Genomic DNA, 19,039 nt, shown 5'->3' on the forward strand with positions numbered 1-19,039 from the left:
TAGTGCTGTCTGATTTGCATGCAGCTACCTAGTACTCACTCGTGCAATAGAAAAGAGAGGAAATTGATTCGACCCGGTGACGTAGAGTAGCAAATAGCATCCAAACACATTTGATTCCTTAAAATCTATTGGGCCTTCAACTAAATCCCCTTTCCGTGTTTTTGTAGTTCTTAGAAAAAAATCAAAAATACAATTGGCGCTAACAAAGCATCTAAAGGAGATAAGTGTACTGGTGTATATTTTGGACGTGATGCAGTGTGATTCTAACCCGTGTGACGTCATCAAACAGTGTTCTCATAATACAGTGTGCCAATATTACGCAGACCAAGTGAACTGACATTGGATTCCATACACCAAAGATGAAGACCACTGGAGCGGCCTTCCAACTCGCCGCAGCGTTTCTGCTGAGCGTGATTTCGCCGGTATCTGTCTCAGCTCAAGGTGAGTAGCGAAGGTTACCTCCTATCAAGCGTAAAAATGCAACATATAGAGAAATATCAAGATGCTAATGATATTTGATACTGACAAAGGATATATTTTTTGACCACTTCTCTGTGCTTACATCAATGTATCCTCATCTTGTGTTAGTGAAACTGATCGAGTTGTTGCTTGTATAAGAATCGAAGGTGGCCCCCAGCCTCAAGCTAATTTACGTTATTCTCACTTCTGTCCACCTTAACGCCCAAGTCGATCCTACTTGTCAGCTTATGCTGTAAACGCAAACCGACCGAGCTACAGGTTTTTGGTGAGTTCGGAAAGAAAGATCATTCAAAAATGACACCATTATCCAAAATTACACTTGCTGCTGCTTTTCGATACAACGAGTAGTGACTGTTTAGAAATTTGTACGATTATTTGAAGGTGTAAACTCCAGTTTCTGTATTGAAAAGCTCAATTACGTTGACATGGACAGAAAAAAAGTGATTCAATTATGGTGATATCTTCGGCACCTTTTCTCTGCCGTTCGTCTCATAAATGTGGAACCGTTATTTCATGAGTTTTGCATGATACAATGTAAACTACATTTGGCGGCCTTTAATATAAAAGTGCCTCAAATTCCGTGGAGAATGCCGCATTCTGCGACTTTCCTAATATCTGGCCTGACTCCGAGGGCTCTCTCGATGATATGGTAAGTCAAATATTTTAGTATTTCAGATATTCTCGACAAACTTTTCATCAGATCCAGAAGTTTCTGATATGTAGTTGATTGTCTTCGAAGAGGAGGGAAACAACTGTCACTGAGATGAGGGATATCCACAGACATAAGTTATAATGGTGCGTCTGACCAGAGTTTCACAAGCGCCAACAATAGTACATCTTCCTCAGCATCTATGGTCTAATACAGCTAAAATAAATGCTGCAGTGTGTGCCAGTGGACGTGATGTACCATCGCTGGAATGGCATAATCTCTGGCCACATGGGCACGCCTACATCATTTATATCTGTGAACTCTCGTCGCAGCAGAGACTTTCAGTTACTCTCCTAGCGTAGATAATGGAGGATATTAATCCAAAGCTTGACATTTTGTACTAATTTGACGTGATAAATTTCGTATTCCAAAATTCTGACAGTAATACAATATTTCCATCATTTCTTCTAGAACACATGCTCCAAAGACGTTGTCAACTTGAATTCTATTATACATTCAGACCACCAGGAAGTCCTTTCTTCCAAGGGGAAGCAATGGAGGAAGGCGTCAAAACTATAGCTGTTGTCTGACACACAGTCTCGTACGTATCGATACTTCAAGAGACACTTTCGTTAATCCCAGTCACTACATGTTCCTACACATTAAATTCGATGTGATGTTACGGAAATATTTATTTGTTTTAGTTTATATTTATATGTTTCTTTCATCTAGCAAGATTAGGACATTGCAGCCGCATTTTAATTCTGACTAGGCATCCCTAGTAAGTTAACAATACGATGTACGCAGTACATCCACAATACATAATAATAATAGTAACAGTAATAATAAATATTGTAATGTTTAATGATATTTCAGCAATGCCAGTCTAGTTAACACTGTGTTATGTAATTTATTGCTACGTTTTTAGATGTGAATATCTAACGGAAATTCATGGCAGCAGTACAGAATTATTGACAATAACAGAAACATCTACCATGTGAATACCGTAAAAGGACAGAACCATGACTATAATAAATTGAATAGTAATACTTCACACAATTACAATTCCTGAACGGTTTTGATCTCATTGTACTAGGAAGCTTCCATATTATTCCATATTATTCCATTTTAATTCTGACTAGGCATCCCTAGTAAGTTAACAATGCGATGTACGCAGTACATCCGCAATACATAATAATAATAGTAACAGTAATAATAAATATTGTAATGTTTAATGATATTTCAGCAATGCCAGTCTAGTTAACACTGTGTTATGTAATTTATTGCTACGTTTTTAGATGTGAATATCTAACGGAAATTCATGGCAGCAGTACAGAATTATTGACAATAACACGAACATCTACCATGTGAATACCGTAAAAGGACAGAACCATGACTATAATAAATTGAATAGTAATACTTCACACAGTTACAATTCCTGAACGGTTTTGATCTCATTGTCCTAGGAAGCTTCCATATTACTTGTAGGAAAGGCATTTTCTATAGTGTAATCCTTTATCACGAATTACTTTCAGTGACGAAGTTTCTGTTTTGGAATACGACCTCATGGTCACGGTCACGGACTGGATGCTACTCAAAAAGAAAGATGGTTTGATGCATGAAAGGCCGGCCGGAATGGCCGAGCGTTTCTAGGCGCTACAGTCTCGAACCGCGCGACCGCTGCGGTCGCAGGTTCAAATCCTGCCTCGGGCATGGATGTGTGTGATGTCCTTAGGTTAGTTGGGTTTAAGTAGTTCTAAGTTCGAGGGGACTGATGACTCAGCAGTTAAGTCCCATAATGCTCAGAGCCATTTTTGATGTATGAAACAGGACGAAATTAGTATATGCCCGCCCGGAACATAAAAACGATAATGCTTCATCAAACTGCTTGTCATTATTCTGCACCAAGATTCAGACTTATGTCTGGAGTCTTTTGGAGCGAGAACATAAAACGCGTGGGCCGGTGATCAATCCATCACAAGAGGACGTTAATTACAGGCAATCGTCCGCGCTGTGAAGTGTTTCACACTGACATGCAACAAGACAGCAACAGATCTACTGCGGACGAGTTCACAGTCGTCTGACCGATACAGTAGCCAATTAGTAGACTGGTATTTAAAAGTTAAGGACGACAGTAACTTTTTCATGCCATGTCACTACCAAGTAACATAGTTCGATGAAACCTGATCCATACATATACAGTATAGCACAGTAACTAAAAGAAATACGCCACGAGACCACCTCAAATATCACTATTATTCGAAGACAGTAAATACGTTGGGGCCACCACGATTCATGTTGGTTCCCCGAAAATTACAAAAGGTGGGACATGGTTCTGAATTCTTCGAGTTATTATCAGGGACGGCACTGCATACTTCGCAGTGTGCTCCCGTGCTGACTAAAAGGCATGTAAGGAGTTTTTTGTGGAAAGGCGTTCCATTCGTTCAGCAGAGCGGTTGACAACTGCCTATACGACTCGCCAACGCATCTTACACGCACTCGACGCCTTTTAAGTCGGAGTAACGGGTAAACCAGTCCATTCGCGGAATTTCCTACCCTTCAGAGAGCTGCTTCACCTGCGCTCTTCGACGTGTTCGCTCACTGTCATCCATAAAACTAAAGTCACTGCCGAACGCAGCTCTGAAAAGACGCACACACCTACGAGCACAGTGTCACACTAACGTTGATCATTAGTGTACTATGTTCAAAGATTTGGATGTCAGCACGCTCAAGCAACAACATACCTTCCCACAGTCTAAAGATCATGTTGGAAAACGTCCCTGGGTACAATACGTGTTTCTACCTCATCATATAAGGATATGTCCAGCATTGTTGGTCGAGGTGTGTAAGGTGGTCATGACTTTTGGAGTTTTGTATGCTATCGACGTACACGTGAGAGAGAGAGAGAGAGAGAGAAAATTACGTTACTGTTGAGATATCTTTGGCCTTGGCGTGGCACAGTCTTTGCTCTGCGCAGTCTGATGCATCCATAGTTGAAGTGTGGTAGGTGAATGATGTATTCTGTAGTGCTGTGTTGACTTGTGTCTGTATCTGTTAAATGAAGAAAACTTATTGTAATGGACGCCAAGGATGAATATGATGTATATATTGGAAAGTGAAAGGAATATAAACGTTGAATAATGTTATTTTTGAAGGGAAGAAGCTTGACGAAAGAGAACAGCGCTGCACACCTAATCTGTAGAAATGATCATCGGAATATTGTTAACTTGGTTCACTAGCTCACAGCTGAGAGAAAGACCACCCCACTTCCCTGAGTCATATTAACTGTCTAATCTGTTTGATTTTTTATAGAAATCCTCTGCTAACATTGTACCTTCTTTAAACCATTGTTCACTTTGTTAATCATAGTGTTGTTTAGTCCAGTGTCTTGTGTGAAGTTCCCACGAAGTATTACTCTGTCTGTTTGAACATATACCTCATTCTAAAAACGTTGCCTTGGAACATCATTAAAAAATATTAATAGTTACTCTCCCCGCCACCCTGTTTATCATTACTTATTACCAAATGTGGTACGGTGTAGTTTGGGAATTTTATTTAGAAACAGAGATCTAGCTTAGCCGGTGCATGCTTACTGTTTGCTTTTGTGCTGTCGAAAAATCTTCAACAATGTCGTCAACACGCGAGATAAGTGGCAATTTTGGTTACGGCCAGATAATTGTTTTACTTAAGTTGCGTATTAAATATGAAGACAAGTTGTAGCCAGACCAGTTATAGTTAAATTGAAATTAGGTCCTGTTTAGCATACAGGTCTAAGTTGGATAACAGTTTGCGAGTACATGGTTCTACATCTACATATATGCTCCACTAGTCACCAAGCGGTGTGTGGCGGAGGGCACAATTCGCGACAAAGTGATATCCCCCCCCCCCCTCCCTCTGTTCCTCACGAGGATCGCTCGACGGAAAAACAAATGTCTGGACTCCTCAGTACGAGCTCTTATTTCCCTTATTTTAGAATGGTGATCATTGCGCGATTTGAAAGTTGGTGGTAATAATATATACACTACATCCTCGGTGAAGATCGGATTTCGGAATTTAGTGAGCAGCCCCTTCTCTTTAGCTCGCCGTCTATCTGCAAGAGTGTCCCACTTCAAACTTTCTAAGAGATCTGTAACGCTCTCGCGATGGATAAATGTACCAGTCACGAATCTAGCCGCTCTTCTTTGGACCTTATCAATCTCTTGAATCAGACGCAACTGGTAAGGGTCCCACACAGACGAACAATACTCCAAGACTGGACGAACTAACGTCTTGTAAGCTATTTCCTTTGTTGAAGGACTGCATCGCTTCAGGATTCTACCAAAAAATCACAACTAGAGTTCGCCTTACCCGTTACTTGTGTAATCTGATCATTCCATTTGAGATCATTTCGAAAAGTCACACCCTGGTACTTGACGGACGTTACCGCTTCCGAAGACTGGGCATTTGTTTTGTACTCGTACATTAATGGGGATTTTCGCCTTGTTATACGCAGTAGGTTACACTTACTAATATTGAGAGATAACTGCCACTCATTAGACCACGCATTTATTTTCTGCAAATCCTCAACTTTCGTGGAATACTACTTGCCTGTAGACTACAGCATCATCGGCAAACAGTCTAAGGCCGCTGTCAATACCGCCAACCAGATCGTTTATGTAAATCGTAATAAGCAGAGGAACTATTTCGCTGCCCTGGGGCACACCAGAAGTTACGCTTGTTTCTGTTTAAGTCACCCCGTTCAGGACAACATACTGCTTCCTGTCCGTTAGAAAACTTTCTATCCAACCGCATATGTCATCGGATAGACAGTAAGCGCCCACTTTTTGTAGCAGGCGACAGTGCGGAACTGAGTCGAACGCCTTTCGAAAGTCGAGAAATATGGCATCAACCTGGGAGTCGGTATCTAGAGCCTGTTGTATATCATGCACAAAGTGGGCCAAATGTGTCTCGCATAACCGCTGTTTTCTAAAACCTTGCTGGTTTCTGCAGATGAGCTTCTTAGAGTCTAGAAAGGTCATTATGTCCCACAGTGCTCAGAGCCATTTTAAACCACAAATTATGTTCCATGATTCTACAACAAATCTATGTCAGTGAAATAGGCCGGTAATTACGTTCATCCGATTTTCTACCCTTTTTATAGATTGCTATGACCTGGCGCGTCTTCCAGTCCCGTGGAACTTTCCGCTGTTGCAATGATCTCTGATATATGATGGATAAGAATGGTGCTATATTTGTTGCATAGTGAAAATCTTACGGAGAGACCGTCTGGGCTAGTTGCCTTCCTGGCGTCTAAGGATCAGATTTTGGTAATACGTAGACTTTTATAGAAAGGGAGGTAAAGTTAGGCTAAATTTCAGACGGAAACAAAAAATAGTGTGGAGGTTACAGGTGTTGCTGTACGTGGAAACATAATATAGCATTGATGTACCTGAAATCCAAATTTTTGAAATTGATCACTTACCGGTCAGTGTTGTTGTGCTAATCTGCTCCTCCCTCGTGTGAATATCTCAAGGGTACAGTTTGATGGAGAATTATCGTTTTCTATTTCTGGATGGGCGTATTCTACACTACTGGCCATTAAAACTGCTACACCACGAAGATGACGTGCTACAGACGCGAAATTTAACCCACAGGAAGAAGATGCTGTGATATGCGAATGATTAGCTTTTCAGAGCATTCACACAACGTTGGCGCCGGTGGCGACACCTACAACGTGCTGACATGAGGAATGTTTCCAACGGATTTCTCATACACAAACAGCAGTTGACCGGCGTTGCCTGGTGAAACGTTGTTGTGATGCCTCGTGTAAGGAGGAGAAATACGTTCCATCACGTTTCCGACTTTGAGAAAGGTCGGGTTGTAGCCTTTCGAGATTGCGGTTAATCGTATCACGACATTGCTGCTCCGCTGGTGGAGATCCAATGACTGTTAGCAGAATATGGAATCGTTGGATTCAGGAGGGTAATACGGAACGGCGTGCTGGATCCCAACGGCCTCGCATCACTAGCAGTCGATATTACAGGCATCTTATCCGCATGGCTGTAAAGGATCGTACAGCCACGTTTCGATCCCTGAGTCAACAGATGGGGACGTTTGCAAGACAACAACCATCTGCACGAACAGTTCGAGGACGTTTGCAGCAGCATGGACTGTCAGGTCGGAGACCATGGCTGCGGCTACCCTTGACGCTGCATCACAGACAGGAGTGCCTGCGATGGTGTACTCAACGACGAACCTGGGTGCACGAATGGCAAAACGTCATTTTTTCGGATGAATCCAGGTTCTGTTTACAGCATCATGATGGTCGCATCCGTGTTTGGCGACATCGGGGTGAACGCACATTGGAAGCGTGTATTCGTCATCGCCATACTGGCGTATCACCCGGCGTGATGGTATGGGGTGTCATTGGTTACACGACTCGGTCACCTCTTGTTCCCATGGACGGCACTTTTTTATTCGATCCCTGTGAAACCCTAAATTTCAGCAGGATAATGCACGACTGTATGTTGCAGGACCTGTACGGGCTTTTCTGGATACAGAAAATGTTCGACTGCTGCCCTGGCCAGCACATTCTCCAGATCTCTCACCAATTGAAACGTCTGGTCAATGGTGGCCGAGCAACTGGCTCGTCACAAAACGCCAGTCACTACTCTTGATGACTTGTGGTGTCGTTTTGAAGCTGCATGGGCAGCTGTACCTGTACACGCCATCCAAGCTCTGACTCAATGCCTAGGCGTATCAAGGCCGTTATTACGGCCAGAGGTGGTTGTTCTGGGTACTGAGTTCTCAGGATCTATGCACCCAAATTGCGTGAGAATGTAATCACATGTTAGTTCTAGGACAATATATTTGTCCAATGAATACGTTTATCATCCGCATTTCTTTTTGGTGCAGCAATTTTAATGGCCAGTAGTGTAGTTTCGTCCTGTTTCGTTCCTCTAAGTATCTTTCTTCGTGACTTCCACCCAGTCATTTTTAATGCTGACCGTGACAATATAGCAGGTAGAAAAGCTCTAGGAACGAGAGGATATTCGGCGAATGGACTGTCCTGCCCGTTCTCCCGACTTGAATCCCATGGGGCACTAGCGGGATTCCCCAGGAAGATGTATATCAGGGCGTCCACCCGCACTAACAACCATCAAGCACTTGTCAACCGCATTGGTGGAGGAATGGAACGCCGTATCACAAGAAATTCTTACCAACCTTGTGGACAGCATTGGGGTATCTTGCAGAACATGCATTGCTGTCTGTGGTCATCTAACACCCAGTTACGAGCCCTGTCCCGCCATTCATGATGTCCAGGGCACCATCATGAATCGCGGTGACATCAGTGTATTTACTCTCTGTGAATATTACCGTCATTATTTTAATCCCATTATCTACTTCAGTTACCTTCTGTACTGTCCGGTATCCGTTCTTTCAATGTGTGGTCCAAGTGTTTTATAGCTCCGTTACTTGGTAGTTGCACATTATGCAAGAGTTACTTTCGTCCGTACGGTTTGCACACCAGTGAACATCGGCCGCAAGAAACGAACGGGTAACTAACGATTTATTCGTATTGTCATGGACTCGAACACAACTCTGCAATTGCTTTGATTTTATATCATATGGAATGGTCGAGAATGAAATGTAAGAATTTATTATTTGAGATATCTGAGGGACTGAAGATATTCAGCGGTTCAAGAATCTGTTGCATATGTTGATTAGGTATTACACTGGGTTAAGGAGGGACATTTTTTGTCAGGTATCAGTGGATCAATGTTTCGTTGCGAGGTAAAGGGTTGTGAAAAGGGCTGGCTTTGATGCTGGGAAACTATTCTGAAACTAAGTAAATTTGACTAGTTTTCTGTTAATCACACACTATTTGTGTTGCGAGAGAGAATAAGTCCCAATAAAGCAAAAAGTATTTCAAAGATTTGAGATGTGAGATGCCGAACGTGCATTGGAGATGACGTTTCCTAACAAATCGGAGTCTTTGTGATTTGCACGTTCCATTGTTGTTGTTGGTTATTTCATTCAAACGGCGACTAATATGACCCTCCTTGCAGATTAACAGGTAATGCTTCCTGTATCTTCCGCATGTGGTAACTGAAAATCAAAACTATAACAGGAGCCAATAAAATGAAAATCGCTGCCCAATGATAAAAAATCATTTTCTTGAAATAAATGGCACGTGAACCCTACGTAAGAGGTTCTAGTCGCTGACTAATCGGGTAGCACTGTTTTTTCCGCAATTCACTCCAAATAGCATGTCACCTGTCTGTGTCATGCATGTATCTTTAACAAATCAAACCATTCACCATCATTATTTACGCTTTCGAAGCGACACAGTTTTGTGTTTTTACTGGTAAGAACAGTAGAAGCAACATTAGCAGTAGTACTAATTATTTTAGGGCAATTCTATGACTTCATATAGATTAAATTACGAAACACATGAAGTAGAGAACGATTCATGTGCCATAAGGCTTCAGCAAAAAATGTTCAGGATGATCAGATTCAACATCATGTTGGTTTGTATAAACTGGAGGCGGTCGGCTAGAGGTGGAACAGGAGAAAATGTAGTCAAAAGTGATGAGAGGTCAAGATTTTGAAGTAGTTTGTTTCTGGCTGCTTAGATCCTTCCTGATGACCCAATTACTTCTTCCTATTACATTGGGAAGACTGGAAAAAGGAAGCAACAAATTCACTGAGATTTCATCAAATTCTGACTGCCGGCCGGAGTGGCCGTGCGGTTCTGGGCGCTACAGTCTGGAACCGAGCAACCGCTACGGTCGCAGGTTCGAATCCTGCCTCGGGCATGGATGTGTGTGATGTCCTTAGGTTCGTCAGGTTTAATTAGTTCTAAGTTCTAGGCGACTGATGACCTCAGAAGTTAAGTCGCATAGTGCTCAGAGCCATTTGAACCATTTGGAAATTCTGACTACCGCCTTATCAACAAAATATTTGACTGTTGAACGATTATTTCACAATGGCTGCTCCTCTCGAAAGGAAAGAAATAAAAGCATCAGAAATCCAAAGCACAGTTGTTAAAATCACACTCTGATACCCTGTGTCCCTCACATGTGCCAGTGTTCAGTTTAATTAACATCTTTCGTCCATTCATTACCAGTGTAGTGTGTTCAATTCTTTCCTTTTGTCCTGCGGTTAACCTTCACATCAGCTACTGAAACAGAGCAAAGTCGTGCGCACCACCTCTATGAGGAGTTTTTGAACTTTCTCTGTGCATTATATTTAACTGTTCGCGTACATTGTGTCTGCAGTCAGAGTCTAGAATCAACTTACAATTTGTTCCAACGAGAGCAGGAAACGTCTCAGACGGATCGATGTATGACTTCAACGTTGAATCCATTCTCGTCCCTCTATTCTGTCACAAAAATCACTGCGATATTCGATACTCCAAACCGTTCCTTAACTCAGTGGACCCTACTTTGCATCTTCGTGGCTCTAGTTGCGAAGGTCTATCAATGATAGTATTACGTAAGTAATAAGCGAAATACAGCAGGTAGGTAACCTACTACAACTGCCGGTACTGACACGGATATTAGTGACTTATTCCTCTGCACTAGTAACATATTTTAACTTAAGGTTTAGTTTAGTACTGAAACAATATACACTTGCACAGGAAACGGTGCCAGAAAATAAGTGTTTGGACGTTGTGTGGGCATAAATGATTAACAAGTCTGAAACACATTTATTAACAAAGAATTCAGTAAACCAGATAGCATGAGTGAAAGGAAAATGATCAGCACTCAATCTGCAAATATGCATTAATTTACTATATGGTGTAACATGTGCCAAACAGCCTGCCAGACAAAATAATTTTATGGTTTAAAATAAGCAGGAGGCCAGAAAACAACATACAATCGTATCAGTAGCACCAGTAGTAACCCTGCAATTGGAAGGAATTGCAAAATAAAATAAAATCAGATATGAAGTTTCTAGCTCAGCATACCAGTTAAGGCGACAAACAACAGCCTCAAAATTCATACAGATAGAATCAATCAACGGAGGGAATACTACCTCAAACAACTGATAATAAAATAAGGTACACTCTTAGCATGTAATCCTTCCAGAATCATCTGCTACTGAAGTGTATTTGCTACAGCAACACTAGGCCTTGCAGTGGCCCCACTGTTATGATAATAGAACAACTGCCACAGCTTAACCTGAAATACAGCCAGAAAGAGATGTCTCCATATTGGCGCACAGCATATTTAACTTCTGCCTGTGTCTCGACAGCAGAACTCTCCATGGTGCCAGGACGGCAGACACGGTCCGATCACCCGGAACAGGAACCTATGCCTCTTGTTGGTAGGAAGTCGCTGCAGCTTTCGTCCAGACTCCACTGGGCTGCCTCCACTGATGTCCTCGCGGTTATTCTACTTTATCTACCCGAAGCACGCTTCGGATGCCTGCTTTCTGTGATCAGTTGCTTCCTTCAGTTTCCCATACCCATGACGACAGCGACCGCCCCATTCTCCATAGACACGTGGATGCTAATAACTGGCTAACAGCAGCCAACGACCCACATCTTCCGAGGTGCCGCTGCTCGACGGGCAAGCTCCTGCACCAGGCACTCCGAGACGTAAATAAAACCGGGCAGTGCGCTCTCCATGGCCCAGTACTGCAAACGAGGTCTTGTCATGTCGTTCCCTCCAGAGGCGCCTGACGCCGCCTCTGAATTATTGCAGCTCCATTGTCCCACACCACACTGCTCTCCGCTGCCTCTTACAGCCACTATTCGCCTCGCCGTGGCGTTACACTTACTATCTGGCACGTTAGCACATGCTCTGTTGCAGTAGGAAATCTTTACCAGTTCAAATGGCTCTGAGCACTATGCGACTTAACTTCTGAGGTCAGCAGTTGCCTAGAACTTAGAACTACTTAAACCTAACTAACCTAAGGACATCACACACATCCATGCCCGAGGCAGGATTCGAACCTGCAACCTTAGCGGTCGCTCGGCTCCAAACTGTAGCGCCTAGAACCGCACGGCCACTCCGGCCTCTTTACCAGTATTGGAACCAATAGAGGCAGGACTTTAGAAGTGTCATGAATCATAAAATTATAGGAAATGTCCACAGGCACATGGATTGGACAAAAAGAAACATCGCAAGAAAAACGCGTGTTTCAACATAAATACAGATTTAAAATAATTCTCATAATTGTTTAGCTGAGAGACTTTTTTTTCACATTAAATGATATGTTTCGATCACCTGAGATCTTCTTCACGTATATGCAACTGCGTCAGCAACCCGTCTTGTCTATTCAGAACCTCATATCATACCACTATTACATGAAGTTCTGAGTAGACAAGATGAGTTGCTCACACAACTACTTAGATCTGAAGATGATCCACTGAGCAACTGAGATTCAACAATGAACGGGAATTATTTTATATACCAATACACTCATCTCGAGACGAATATGTCGGATATAGTGATAAATGTAGATGCTTGCAAAGCCTGCAGGTTGTACTGTAGTACATGAACACGAAAGGCCTCTATACAATGTCGTCAAAACACAAAAGTGTCAGTCCTGGTCTGAACGGTGTTCTGATGTAGTTGTGAGTGCATCATGTCCGATCTAACTGATTTCGAAAGCGAAAAAATTGTTGGTACTTCCAAAACCAAGAGAGCCCAAGCGCTTGGTGTTTCGAGAGGGACCGCAGCGAAGATCTGTTACGGATGCAGGGAAAGCGGGCGGGGAAACATCAACCGCTAAGTCACAATGCGGACGAAAGAATGTGTGTGAGTGATGGTGATGGACGGTAATCGAGAACGATTGTGACGAGAAATAAGAAGATGACAGGTGTAAAAGTCAGTGCATAACTGAATTTCACACTCGTGAGCTCTGTCAGCAACAAAACAACACGGCAATAACTCCTAAAGCAGGGAACTGCAGGGCGACCTTGAATTCCAGAACCACTCATCAGTGGTAAGCTCTTAACGGAAAAACATGGTGCCAAACCCATAAAACATGGACAGTTGGCAGTTGGAGAAACAAGTTGGTCGGATAAGTTTTGTTTCACAGTTTTTTCAACTTCTGGCGCAGTTTATATGCTAGAGTGAAACAAAGCGAGAATTCGGTGGCGATTGGGGAGCCGTATCGTGATGTTCCATTGGTCCCATGCTTACGCTGTGAGTTCGCATTATCTCCAAGGACAATGACAGTTTTAGCTGATCAGATCCATCTCATGACATAATGGTAGATCCCTAATGGTGATGCTGTTTTTCAAGATGGTAGGGCACCCGTTGGCACAGCCCATACTATCCAGGAATCGTTATGTGAGAACAAGGATGCATTATCGCAACTCCTTTGCTGAGTGCAGTCAGCATACCTGCATATCATTTACCAAAAAAAATGGTCCAAATGGCTCTGAGCACTATGGGACTCAACATCTTAGGTCATAAGTCCCCTAGAACTTAGAACTACTTAAACCTAACTAACCTAAGGACATCACATACACCCACGCCCGAGGCAAGATTCGAACCTGCGACCGTAGCAGTCCCGCGGTTCCGGACTGCAGCGCCAGAACCGCACGGCCACCGCGACCGGCATATCATTTACCCATGATGGACTAGTTTGGAGAGAACGGTTATTAATCGATATCCACCTCCATCATCGTTACCTGAATTTTCCATTATTTTGCATGAAGTATTGTATACGATTTCCTTAAAAACCTTACAGAATTGCTATTAATCCATTTCAAGGTGACTGGTAGCTGTTTTGAATGCCAGCGGGTTTCCTACACCGTATCGGACAAGATAATGCGATTTTGGTTCGCCGGTCGTTGTGGCCGAGCGGTTCTAGGCGCTTCAGTCTAGAACCGCGCGACCGCTCCGGTCGCCGGTTCGAATCCTGCCTCGGGCATGGATGTGTGTGATGTCCTTGGGTTAGTTAGGTTTAAGTAGTTCTAAGTTCTAGGGGACTCATTACCTCAGATGTTGTCCCATAGTGCTCAGAGCCATTTGAACTGTTTTTGATTTTGGTTCAAAAATGGCTCTGAGCACTATGGCACTTAACTGCTGAGGTCATCAGTCCCCTAGAACTTAGAACTACTTAAACCTGGCTAACCTAAGGACATCACACACATTCATGCCCGAGGCAGGATTCGAACCTGCGACCGGAGCGGTCGCGCGGTTCCAGACTGAAGCGCCTAGAACCGCTCGGCCACCACGGCCGGCGCGATTTTGGTGTTTCTGTTGTAAATGCCCAAGTCTATGGCATCTTTTCTAATTTACCTTCTGCCAATTCCCATCTCCTCACGTACGCGTAACGGTCATCGCTGCCTGCTGTCAGCGTTTAGCTCAGCTTAATTCTCAGGCAGGCAACACTATAGAAAAATTGTTTGTGCTTGGTGCTACCCACCAACGACCGAAGAAATGATAAGTTATCTAATTACCCATCGTAAATCGCGGTCTCATACGAGTAAAATCTGCAAGCGAACTGGTATAATATCATAAGTATGGAATCAAAACATTTGCTACTTACACCATATTTTTGTACAACCCTTATAGTAAAGATAATAAGAAACACGTCGTAAATCGCGATCTCATACCGAATGAAATCTGCAAGCGAGCTTCTATAATATTACATTGTTGGAGGCAAAATACTCCCGGCTTACACCTCATTTTTGTCCAACCATTATTGTAACGGTGATAAGGGACGTGATAAAAGAGAGGAAGTGATCCATTGTCAACTTGTTCATCTAGAAAAGCTCTTGAGAGTGAGTGTGCGCCGATACGAAATTTCCTGGCATCATTTAGAAAAGCACTTAATGAGTGTGTGAACTAAATGATTGCTTTTCAGGGACCTAAAGTGTCACATTTCCTTGAAGCGTGGAAAACTGTGTAGAGGTCTTTGCTTTAACAATGATGTTTTCACGTATTGTGGTGATTAGTGACTGCAGCTCCAAAATTGTCATTCATGAAAGCCATGAAAAGAAAAAGCCATTCACAAATATAAGTAAGAGATACAGCCCCCTACCTTTTTTGCTTCAGTGCGGAGCTATAACCTCCACCATGGAAATCAACACGGACTCCGGAAACAATATTATACGAAATTAAACTTCCGCTTTCCACACACGATGTCCTTAGCAGAGGAAATCCTACTGTTTGCCGAGCGCGAAGGCGTGCCTGTCCCCGGCACTGATCCGCCTGTCAGATTAGTGTCGAGGCCCGGTGTGCCGGCCAGACTATGGATGGTTTTTAAGGCGGTTTTAAATCTACACCGGCGAATGCGGGCTGGTTCCGCTTATTCCGCCTCCGTTACACTATGTCTGCGATTGCTCCGCAAACACTGTCTCCACGTACGCGTACATTCATAATTACTCTACCATGCAAACATTTGGGATGGCACTGGTCTACTATGAGACGTTCCCGGGTGGTGTCCTGGGTGGTGGTATTGCCGGGGGGGGGGGGGGGGGGCGCTGGCGGCCGAACCGCACAATAACCATGGGTTCGGTGTGGGGTGGCGGTGGGGTGGGTGGAAAAAGTGTTGCCTGTTGTGGGGTTGTGAACCATTGAGGTCTACGGCGGGACAAAGCCTCTTCGTCGTTTCTAGGTTCCCGGTATAATACACACAATACACAATACACCAATAAACAATTAAGGAATATAGTGATTCTGAAACAAAACACGTTATTGACTAATTCGAACTGATCAATTTACAGGCCAAACAAATAAAAATTGACTCCACTCCATATCATCAACAGAATATTTGCCACTTATTCTCCAGAAGCTGAAGAAATTCATTTTGATGATGGTAGTGATAACAAGAAATACCTCACAATTACGACAAAAAAGAAAACAGAGGGGGTTATTATCTTCAAATGAAATCTGAACCCAAAATCTTGGAGCTCATGGCAAAATTTTATTGCTAATCATGGAAATTAAGAAAAATACGCAATTTACAACACAGAATCAAAAACTCATTCAAAGTGTTTCCAAAAGAAGGAGCTTTTGTGTGTCAATAGGAGCATTTTTTTTTTTTTTGGTCAAAACCAGTTTTCATTACGTAATGTTCGTCGAGGACTGGACCATTATGAACATTATGAACTGACATTACTCTGAAGCTCCTTTTGAAAAATATGAAATAAAAGACTAAAAATATATCTTTCTCCAGTTTCCTTTCTATTTCTGCTACAATGACAAAAAACTGAGATTCAGCAATGTCAAAGAACAAAAATTCAAGCCATAAAGCATTTACCTGAGGGTCTCTTAGATAAAGATCTACATCTACATCTACATCCATACTCCGCAAGCCACCTGACGGTGTGTGGCGGAGGGTACCCTGAGTACCTCTATCGGTTCTCCCTTCTATTCCAGTCTTGTATTGTTCGTGGAAAGAAGGATTGTCGGTATGCTTCTCTGTGGGCTCTATTCTCTCTGATTTTAGCTCTAATCTCTCTGATTTTATCCTCATGGTCTCTTCGCGAGATATATGTAGGAGGGAGCAATATACTGCTGGACTCTTCGGTGAAGGTACGTTCTCGAAACTTTAACAAAAGCCCGTTCCGAGCTACTGAGCGTCTCTCCTCCAGAGTCTTCCACTGGAGTTTATCTATCATCTCCGTAACGCTTTCGCGATTACTAAATGATCATGTAACGAAGCGCGCTGCTCTCCATTGGATCTTCTCTATATCTTCTATCAACCCTATCTGTTACGGATCCCACACCGCTGAGCAGTATTCAAGCAGTGGGCGAACAAGCGTACTGTAACCTACTTCCTTTGTTTTCGGATTGCATTTCCTTAGGATTCTTCCAACGAATCTCAGTCTGGCATCCGCTTTACCGACGATCAACTTTATATGATCATTCCATTTTAAATCACTCCTAATGCGTACTCCCAGATTTATGGAATTAACTGCTTCCAGTTGCTGACCTGCTATTTTGTAGCTAAATGATAAGGGATCTTTCTTTCTATGTATTCGCAGCACATTAGACTTGTCTGCATTGAGATTCAATTGCCATTCCCTACAGCATGCGTCAAGTCGCTGCTGATCCTCCTGCATTTCAGTACAATTTTCCATTGTTACAACCTCTCGATACATCACAGCATCATCTGCAAAAAGCCTCAGTGAACTTCCGATGTCATCCACCAGGTCATTTATGTATATTGTGAACAGCAACGGTCCCATGACACTCCCCTGTGGCACACCTGAAATCACTCTTACTTCGGAAGACTTCTCTCCATTGAGAATGACATGCTGCGTTCTGTTATCTAGGAACTCTTCAATCCAATCACACAATTGGTCTGATAGTCCATATGCTCTTACTTTGTTCAATAAACGACTGTGGGGAACTGTATCGAACGCCTTGCGGAAGTCAAGAAACACGGCATCTACCAGGGAACCCGTGTCTTTGGCGCTCTGAGTCTCGTGGACGAATAGCGCGAGCTGGGTTTCACACGACCGTCTTTTTCGAAACCCATGCTGATTCCTACAGAGTAGATTTCTAGTCTCCAGAAAAGTCATTATACTCGAACATAATACGTGTTCCAAAATTCTACAACTGATCGACGTTAGAGATATAGGTCTATAGTTCTGCACATCTGTTCGACGTCCCTTCTTGAAAACGGGGATGACCTGTGCCCTTTTCCAATCCTTTGGAACGCTACGCTCTTCTAGAGACCAACGGTACACCGCTGCAAGAAGGGGGGCAAGTTCCTTCGCGTACTCTGTGTAAAATAGAGCCGGCCGAAGTGGCCGTGCGGTTAAACGCGCTGCAGTCTGGAACCGCAAGACCGCTACGGTCGCAGGTTCGAATCCTGCCTCGGGCATGGATGTTTGTGATGTCCTTAGGTTAGTTAGGTTTAACTAGTTCTAAGTTCTAGGGGACTAATGACCTCAGCAGTTGAGTCCCATAGTGCTCAGAGCCATTTGAACCATTTTGTAAAATAGAACTGGTATCCCATCAGGTCCAGCGGCCTTTCCTCTTTTGAGCGATTTTAATTGTTTCTCTTTCCCTCTGTCGTCTATTTCGATATCTACCATTTTGTCATCTGTGCGACAATCTAGAGAAGGAACTACAGTGCAGTTTTTCGGAAAGGTATATGACTAAGACAGGTCGTTCTGACGTTGGGCATGGTAAATGAGGTAAGACATCAGGAAAAACGAGACACGTTCATAGGTTTAGTCGTACTAGGTAAAGCAAGCAAAGCAAATTAGTGCAAGATATTCGAAAATGGGCAAATAATAGTAGGAATAACTCACAGGGAAAGACAAAGAATATACAATATGTACAAGAACTAAAGGAGAGAAATGCTAATGGAAGACCAAGACCGAGGTGCTCGGATTAAAAAGGGTGAAGACAAAATGGTGTTACCTATGTAAGTCTGCAAGATTTCGTGGCGTTGTCACTGGGGTTATAACTTCTGTGTTGTTAGGCCGCGTCATAGGTTTCGACGCCTCTGCTGGGATATACTGCTGGGATCCACTGTTCGGTGATCACTCTACAGTGGGAACCACAATATCCTGAAGAATGTCTCAGCAGAAGGGACGAAACCTCATTTGCTTGAAGAATATGATGCTGCCAAACAACCCAAAAATGGTACCTGTCTAAATACAACGATCGATTTCATTTCATACTCCCGCCGACTGAAACTTTTGCTCCACTTTTCACGACGTCGTGGGTAAACTCTAATCATCCTTTCTTTATCCTCACTGCGTCTCAGCGTGAACAGCGAACAATTAAGGGTAATCGTGATACATTTCAGAAACTGCTTGGCCTCTCAAATGTTTCCGTTGCGTAAGCATTCCCGCATTTTATACACGCATTGTACCAGTCCACTCGCTGAAATTTATATTTACGTAACTTGCAAATCTACACTGACGAAAAAAAATCACAACACCAACAACGAGTTGTGTGACAGAATGGAAAGTTGGTAGGTGTGTTTCTACAGCTGAAA

General features: G+C 43.1%; 1 protein-coding gene across 1 annotated transcript in view; it reads left to right on the forward strand.

Annotated features, from left to right (window-relative positions):
- The first annotated feature begins 346 nt into the window (after window positions 1-346).
- The window catches only part of LOC126260337 (uncharacterized), a 568,591-nt gene continuing 549,898 nt past the window's right edge, over window positions 347-19,039 (forward strand). Inside the window, exon 1 of the mRNA XM_049957662.1 lies at window positions 347-441. Within this exon, the coding sequence (XP_049813619.1) occupies window positions 360-441 (82 nt within the window). The 5' untranslated portion in view covers window positions 347-359. The remainder of the gene's footprint in view (window positions 442-19,039) is intronic.

This window comes from Schistocerca nitens, chromosome 5 (assembly GCF_023898315.1).
Source record: "Schistocerca nitens isolate TAMUIC-IGC-003100 chromosome 5, iqSchNite1.1, whole genome shotgun sequence".
Lineage (NCBI taxonomy): Eukaryota > Metazoa > Arthropoda > Insecta > Orthoptera > Acrididae > Schistocerca > Schistocerca nitens.